The sequence below is a fragment of the Crinia signifera genome, chromosome 4, assembly GCF_055691185.1.
Source record: "Crinia signifera chromosome 4, ASM5569118v1, whole genome shotgun sequence".
Classification (NCBI taxonomy): domain Eukaryota; kingdom Metazoa; phylum Chordata; class Amphibia; order Anura; family Myobatrachidae; genus Crinia; species Crinia signifera.
Genome location: NC_139220.1, coordinates 4,424,213 through 4,432,822, shown reverse-complemented (window position 1 = coordinate 4,432,822; position 8,610 = coordinate 4,424,213). Strand labels below are relative to the sequence as shown.

The 8,610-nt window shown below is 50.6% G+C and overlaps 1 protein-coding gene across 21 annotated transcripts in view; it reads left to right on the top strand.

The window, feature by feature from the left end:
* Positions 1 to 234: 234 nt before the first annotated feature.
* Positions 235 to 8,610, top strand: part of C2CD5 (C2 calcium dependent domain containing 5) — a 66,310-nt gene continuing 57,934 nt past the window's right edge. For 20 of the 21 annotated variants that reach the window (XM_083180799.1, XM_083180797.1, XM_083180804.1 and 17 more), the window contains exons 1-7: positions 235 to 384; positions 3,372 to 3,456; positions 6,149 to 6,259; positions 6,493 to 6,579; positions 7,055 to 7,226; positions 7,510 to 7,605; positions 8,071 to 8,226. In XM_083180799.1, coding sequence (XP_083036925.1) covers positions 6,170 to 6,259; positions 6,493 to 6,579; positions 7,055 to 7,226; positions 7,510 to 7,605; positions 8,071 to 8,226 — 601 coding nt within the window. In that variant the 5' untranslated portion in view covers positions 235 to 384; positions 3,372 to 3,456; positions 6,149 to 6,169. Of the gene's footprint in view, positions 454 to 3,371; positions 3,457 to 6,148; positions 6,260 to 6,492; positions 6,580 to 7,054; positions 7,227 to 7,509; positions 7,606 to 8,070; positions 8,227 to 8,610 lie in introns of all 21 variants that reach the window. The other variant, XM_083180785.1, reaches the window with a different exon arrangement.

The following is an 8,610-nucleotide window of genomic DNA, read 5'->3' as shown; positions in this document are numbered from 1 at the left end:
ATCCTGAGGTGTATATATAGAGGTATATATGGTATGAGGAGGATACAGAGATCGGTATATATGGTATGAGGTGTATATATAGAGGTATATATGGTATGAGGAGTATACAGAGATCGGTATATATGGTATGTATGAGGTGTATATATAGAGGTATATATGGTATGAGGAGTATACAGAGAGAGGTATATATGTATGCAGTGTGCACCCCCTAGCAGTGTAGGACCGAGCTTCGCTTTCTTCTCTCGCTGCCTCTTGGTCTCCGTCGCGCCCTGTACTCGCCGACGTCACCTGACCGGCCCGGAAGCGGAAGCGGCGGGAGGACAGTGATATCGGTGAAGCCAGACTGAGGCATGATGGGGGCGGAGGGATTTCAGTCCTCTGTGTGTGAGTGTTCGAAACCCCCGGGACCACCTGAGGGGTCTGTCCTGCCGCTCACCTGGCGGGGAGATGGGGGTCTGTCACTGTCATTATATATAGGGGGCGGGGGGGTTCTGTCACATTGAGGTGGTCTGTCACTGTCATTACATAGGGGGGGGGGGGTTCTGTCACATTGGGGTGGTCTGTCACTGTCATAACATAGGGGGGGGGGGGGGGGTTCTGCCACATTGGGGTGGTCTGTCACTGTCATTACATAGGGGGGAGGGGTGGTTCTGTCACATTGGAGAGGTCTGTCACTGTCATTACATAGGGGGGGTTCTGTCACATTGGGGTGGTCTGTCACAACATAGGGGGGGTTCTGTCACATTGGGGTGGTCTGTCACTGTCATTACATAGGGGGGGGGGGTCTGTCACATTGGGGTGGTCTGTCACTGTCATTACATAGGGGGGGGGTTCTGTCACATTGGGGTGGTCTGTCACTGTCATTACATAGGGGGGGGGGGTTCTGTCACATTGGGGTGGTCTGTCACTGTCATTACATAGGGGGGGGGGTTCTGTCACATTGGGGAGGTCTGTCACTGTCATTACATAGGGGGGAGGGGGGTTCTGTCACATTGGGGAGGTCTGTCACTGTCATTACATAGGGGGGAGGGGGGGTTCTGTCACATTGGGGAGGTCTGTCACTGTCATTACATAGGGGGGAGGGGGGTCTGTCACTGTCATTACATAGGGGGGCGGGGGGGTTCTGTCACATTGGGGAGGTCTGTCACTGTCATTACATAGGGGGGAGGCGGGGTTCTGTCACATTGGGGAGGTCTGTCACTGTCATTACATAGGGGGCAGGGGTGGTCTGTCACTGTCATTACATAGGGGGGGGGGTTCTGTCACATTGGGGTGGTCTGTCACTGTCATTACATAGGGGGGAGGGGGGTTCTGTAACATTGGGATGGTCTGTCACTGTCATTACATAGGGGGGAGGGGGGTTCTGTCACATTGGGGTGGTCTGTCAATGTCATTACATAGGGGGGAGGGGGGTTCTGTCACATTGGGGTGGTCTGTCACTGTCATTACATGGGGGCGGGGATCTGTCACATTGGGGTGGTCTGTCACTGTCATTACATGGGGGGAGAGGGGTCTGTCACTGTCATTACATAGGGGGGAGGGGGGTCCTGTCACATTGGGGTGGTCTGTCACTGTCATTACATGGGGGCGGGGATCTGTCACATTGGGGTGGTCTGTCACTGTCATTACATGGGGGGAGAGGGGTCTGTCACTGTCATTACATAAGGATGGGGGTCTCACATTGGGGTGGTCTCTGGCACTACCATTATATGGGGGTCGGGGTTCTGTCACATTGGGGTGGTCTGTCACTGTCATTACATAGACGCGTATTAGATAGGGTGTTCTGATATTACATGTGCCTGTCATTAACCCTTCGTTGCATGATTATTATTTTTTTTTTTATCTTTTATTGTTAATATTTTCATGCTTGTGTATTGTGCTGACAGGGAAAAATAATGAAGAAAATCACAGGCACAAAATTAAAGATTTATTTTGAAAAAAAAACACAAACCGCTCGGTAGCAAATTTGATACGCCGTGTATTTGTATACCTATATACCTTATGTACTGTATATGGGTATGTAGCAAATTTGCAACAGTATGCAATGAAGGGTTAATAGGGGATTTGTCATTGGGGGCATGGGGTAGGAGGCTTTGTCATTACATATGGGGGGCTGTCTTTACATCTGGGGCTGGGCTTTACATGGAGTTCTGTCATTAGATTTTAGTGTGTGGAGGGGGTGTCAGACACTGGGAGGTTAGTGTGTGAGATATTAGGGAGGAGTTAGTGTGTGGAGGGGGTGTCAGACACTGGGAGGTTAGTGTGTGATATATTAGGGAGGAATTAGTGTGTGGAGGGGGTGTCAGACACTGGGAGGTTAGGGTGTGATATATTAGGGAGGAGTTAGTGTGTGGAGGGGGTGTCAGACACTGGGAGGTTAGTGTGTGAGATATTAGGGAGGAGTTAGTGTGTGGAGGGGGTGTCAGACACTGGGAGGTTAGTGTGTGAGATATTAGGGAGGAGTTAGTGTGTGGAGGGGGTGTCAGACACTGGGAGGGTTAGTGTGTGAGATATGAGGGAGGAGTTAGTGTGTGGAGGGGGTGTCAGACACTGAGAGGTTAGTGTGTGATATATTAGGGGGGAGTTTGTGTGTGGAGGGTATGTCAGACACTGGAAGGTTAGTGTGTGATATATTAGGGAGGAGTTAGTGTGTGGAGGGGATGTCAGACACTGGGAGGTTAGTGTGTGAGATATTAGGGGGGAGTTAGTGTGTGGAGGGTATGTCAGACACTGGAAGGTTAGTGTGTGATATATTAGGGAGGAGTTAGTGTGTGGAGGGGATGTCAGACACTGGGAGGTTAGTGTGTGAGATATTAGGGGGGGAGTTAGTGTGTGGAGGGGGTGTCAGACACTGGGAGGTTAGTGTGTGAGATTAGGGAGGAGTTAGTGTGAGGAGGGGGTGTCAGACACTGGGAGGTTAGTTTGTGATAGATTAGGGAGGAGTTAGTGTGTGGAGGGCATGTCAGACACTGGGAGGTTAGTGTGTGAGATATTAGGGGGGAGTTACTGTGATATGAGGGGGGAGTTAGTGTGAGGGGGAATATCAGACACTGGGAGGTTAGTGTGTGAGATATTAGGGGGGTGTTATTGTGAGGAGGGGGGGGGGGGGGTGTCAGACATTAGTGGTGGTACTATACCGTATAACAGGGGCAGCCAACTCCAGTCCCCGAGAGCTACCAACAGTTAATGTTTTCCAGGTCTCCGCACAGAATCACAAGTGAATTAATTAGCTCCACCTGTGGATCTTTTAAAATGTGTCAGTCAGTAATGAGTGCACCTGTGAGGTGAGCTGGAAAATGTGAACTGCTGGTGGCTCCCGAGGACCGGAGTTGGCTACCACTGCTGTATAATAACATTTTATTTCTGCATAGGGAAAAACCAGAGAAGATGAGGAGAAAGCCCCTCTCTAGCAGTGAGACAAAGCTTTCTAACAGAGCGATCATCTGAGACGTCCAGGTCTGTAACTCCCACACAGAACACAGCGCTAATATAATAAACAGTACATATCATTGTATATCTTCAGCCCACATATGAAGTTATAAACCAGTCATTAACCCAGGCATCATACCCTCCAACATGACCCATTCCATTCGGTACACAATGATCTGTTCCTGGACTTCCCTGGTAATGTATGATTGTCATCACCTGTGGTGAAACACCCTTCTCTTCAATTACCTAGTTCCACACAGGTGCTGGCAATCATACATTACCAGGGACATCCAGGAACAAAGCATTGTGTACCGAATGGAATGGGTCATGTTGGAGGGTAGGAGGCATTCCCAACCACGGTCCTCAAGGCACACCAACAGTGCAGGTGTTTTAGATATCCAGTCTTCAGCACAGGTGACTTAATTAGTACCTGAGGGATTCTGATTAAACCATCTGTGCTGAAGCCTGGATATCACTAAAGATGCCCATACACGCACCAATTATCAAATGCGTTTTGTACTTTTAAACTACAAAACGCATAGCATATACAATAATCGTAGCGTGTTTATGGGCGGAAGCGATGCGATGCGTGTTCCTGGGAGTCCGATATTGTATGCTCCAAAAAGTATGTGCAGCACGTACTTTTTAGACTACTTCAGAAAATTAACAGTACAAAAATGGGTTAAAATCATCGCATCGCACGCATAAAAATACACATCGCATCGCATTCTGGCAGGAAGATTGTATAGAACCATTGTACAGTCAAAAACGCATAGCACAGTAAAATTGGTGCGTGTGTGGGCAGCTTAAAATCTGCACTGTTGGTGTGCCTTAAGGACCATGTTGAGAATGCCTGCATTAACCCTTTCAGTGCCAGCATCTCTGTAAGAGATGTTCAAAATATCTGCTAAAAATGCCAGGTTCGCTCACATTTGTTATATAGATAAAAAAAAAAAAAGATATGTCTTATATATTTAGCCAGATCTGTCACTCATCCCCTCTGTGTATAACGTCCCTGCCCATTGTTCTACACAAAACCGCCCCCCCTAGGGAAAAGACCAGTGTTCTACACACCCCACCCCCTTGACATCACCTCCCCCCCCCCGGACCACCGCGCCCCCTCCTGCGATTCGCGGACCCCGTGACCACCACCCCCCCCCCCGCGCAATTCACGCCCCCTCCCGCGATTCACGGACCCCCACAACCCCCCTCCCGCAATTTGCGGACCCCCACTTCCCGCAATTCACGGCCCCTCCCGCAATTTGCGGACACCCCGCCCCTCCCGCGATTCATGAACCCCCGCTTCCCCCCTCCTGCAATTTGCAGACCCCCCCTGACCCCTTCCACAATGCCCCCCCGCGACACCCCCCCCACCCGCGATTCACCGACACAGAGCATAGCTCCGCCCCCCACACACGGAAGTCCCGCCACCGAGTTCTGATTGACCCACGGCCTATTAAGTCAGATACAATGGATGACCATCGATAGCTACAACAATCGATGGTTATCCAAGTAATATTTTACTACTATCGATGGCAGGGTGCAAAATCGCCATCAATGCCAACCATCGATGGCATCTGCACCAGTGGCCATCCCTACTCTTCAAAACCCAAAAACCTTTACTACTCCTCATGCCCACACACCTCTATCACTGCCCTGCCTCCTGTTCTCCTGCCCCGTAACTTCCGCCAGTGGGGACCCGCTCACCCTGTGTTGCCCACATACCCCTATCATGCTTTACCACCCAGCCTCCTGCTCTCATGCACCCTAAATCCCACCCAGTAGGAAGAGACACTGACTCAGGGGCACCGTCCTGTACTCCTGTGCTGCCACGCTGGACCCCCATCCACTGGCAGAAGCTGCACAGTGTCCCCCACCCTCTTTAGTCCCCCGTATGCCCACACACCCCTATCACTACCCAGCTTCCTGCTCTCCTGAACCGTAACTTCCACCACTGGGGAGTCGCTGACGCTGTGTTGCCAACATTCCCCTATCACTACCCAGCCTCCTGCTCTCATGCACCCTAACTCCCACCCAGTAGGAGGAGACACTGACTCAGGGCCACCGTCCTGTACTGCCACGCTGGACCCTCACCCACTGGCAGAAGCTGCACAGTATCTCCCACCCTCCTCTTTAGTCCACCTTATGCCCACACACCCCTATCACTACCCAGCCTCCTGTTTTCCTATGTCGTGACCTCCGCCAGTGGGGAGCCGCTGACTCAAAAACACCCTACTATACTAATGCACACAAATACACACCTAAACAACACGCACACACAGCCCCCCCCCCCCCACACACCCATAAATGTCACTGTACCCTCCACACTATCAATGTACATCTTACTCTGTAACCGCTTTTTAATTAAACAAAACAATACACCCCCCCTTCCAAATCATATGCTCTCTATGTAATACATTTCACCTATAACTCAAGTTGCAATACAGGCATCTTTCATACAATTCTAACCATATGTCTCACAATACAAACGTTCACAAATTAAGGGGGCGCAGCCCCTTACGCCGGTGTGAAGAGCGCCCGTAGGGCGCCATTAATCACCTAGTTTGCAATATGCTTCATTAGATAATCGACCAGATCACAAATACTGCTGAATTACGCCCTATGTCAGACATGCCTCATGCACGTGCTGTATACATGTGATGTCCTTACCGCCGGGGCTCCTGGTGTCACATGCTCAGCTCCTGTTCCTCTTCTACAGGTGACCAGAACACCATACGCCATGCCTGGGAAGCTGAAGGTGAAGATTGTGGCCGGCCGCCACTTACCGGTGATGGATCGAGCAAGTGACTTGACAGATGCCTTTGTGGAGGTCAGAGTTGTCTTCCATTACAATAGGATTAGAGTGTGAGCCTTTCTGCCAAATTGTATTTCCCAAAACGTAGGCATTATCCAGAATCGCTAAGCTGCTATGTTTCTCAGATGGACAGAACCATGTTGCACGGCAGCTGGGGCTGTTACGGGTATAGAGATATGAGGATTTGGGTGGCGTGTTACATGTGTAATAAGACCACACATAACGCAGCTGTGTTCCTTTATCTCCAGGTTAAGTTTGCAAACACCACGTTTAAGACAGATGTGTACCCGAAGTCTCTGAATCCGCAGTGGAACTCTGAATGGTTTAAGTTTGAGGTAATATTGAGCTGATGCTGGATACAGTCCTGTATGGCATAATGAGCAGTCACTCTCCTCTTCTGTACGGTATAATGAGCAGTCACCCCGGTCACTCTCCTCTCCTGTACGGCATAATGAGCAGTCACCCCGGTCACTCTCCTCTCCTGTACGGCATAATGAGCAGTCACCCCGGTCACTCTCCTCTCCTGTACGGTATAATGAGCAGTCACCCCGGTCACTCTCCTCTCCTGTACGGCATAATGAGCAGGCACCCCACTCACTCTCCTCTCCTGTACGGCATAATGAGCAGTCACTCTCCTCTCCTGTACGGTATAATGAGCAGTCACCCCGGTCACTCTCCTCTCCTGTACGGTATAATGAGCAGTCACCCCGGTCACTCTCCTGTACGGTATAATGAGCAGTCACCCCACTCACTCTCCTCTCCTGTACGGCATAATGAGCAGTCACCCCACTCACTCTCCTCTCTGTGCAGGTGGATGATGAGGATTTGCAGGATGAACCTCTGCAGATAACGGTGTTGGACCATGACACATACAGCGCTAATGATGCCATAGGGAAAGTCTACATTGATATTGACCCTCTGCTGTATACAGAGGCCGCCACCGTCATATCCGGATGGTTTCCAATATACGACACCATACACGGTAAGACACGGTATGCGTATTGAAGCCTCCCCGCAGTCGCTGGGTGTGTGTGAGATTGATTGTGTGTGTGGCGCGGTATTGTGTTGTGTGCTCCTGCTGCCTGGCGCGCAGAACATTCACACTGCTAATATAATATTAAACATATCGTCGTATTAGGAGGCAGAGTTCTCGCTCTCATTTTTAACCCTTCTTATACAATATGGAATGTTTCCTCTCTGGAGGTAAAGTGCAATCAGTGTTGTATGTGATATGACCATGACGGTGTCATTCCTCTCCGTGTTAGGGATCCGCGGGGAGATCAGCGTGGTGGTCAAAGTGGATCTCTTCAATGACTTGAATCGCTTCCGACAATCTTCATGTGGAGTGAAGTTTTTCTGCAGTGAGTAACGTGTCGCGTAGACCTGCAGCATGTACCGCCGCAGGGTCCTCGTCGTTGTGTGTGTGTGTGTGTGTGTGTGTGTGTGTGGGGGGGGGGGGGTTTGCTGTGGCATGAGCAAACCCCTCTCCCTAGTCACTAGTCTGCAGGGTAACCGGTGGGTGGGCGCCCCATCCAACTCCTAGTATATGCACTAGATAGTGGGGCAACCTCAATGCCAGTAGGGGTAGCTTGTAGGAAATCTGCCCCATGAGAGGGGCCGTCCTTCTCCTGGGACCTAATCTCTGCTACATTCAGGTTCTCCCCAATCACTGCAGCACTCACACGGGGGCAGGACATAGAGGAGGTAAGTGCCAGCTCTTATATCCTATGTATGACCCCAGAGGAGGAACCTGATGCCATAGTATATGGGTGTGGGCACAGGTATTGGCGGCTATTTCTGACTGCACCCTGCACCCTGTATTGCAGCCACATCGGTCCCAAAGTCCTACCGCGCTGTAGTGATACACGGCTTTGTGGAAGAGCTGGTGGTGAACGAGGATCCCGAATACCAGTGGATTGACCGAATCCGGACCCCGAGGGCCTCTAACGAAGCCCGACAGAGGCTGATCTCTCTGATGTCAGGTAAGGGAGGCTGCCTTACTGTGTGTGCACTGAGATAATGATGGCATCTGCTGTTACACATGTTCTGATGTCAGGTTAAAGGGAGGCTGCCTTACTGTGTGTGCACTGACATAGTGATGGCAGCTGCTGTTACACGTGTCCTGATGGTCTGTTAGTGATACACGTAAGAGATGATCGCAGCGACTAGAACGTTACTTGTGTATTACTTGTATGTAGCCAGCCCTGACCTGCCTATGTGACACAATGGGCCTGATTCAGGAGTTGATCGCACACAGGAGACCAATGTCTTTTAAGGTGCCCATACGGGATAAGCAGCGTGCAATGCGACAGGATGGGATGTGCGCTCCCGCAGGCATCGCATCGCACAGTATGTGCTGCACATAG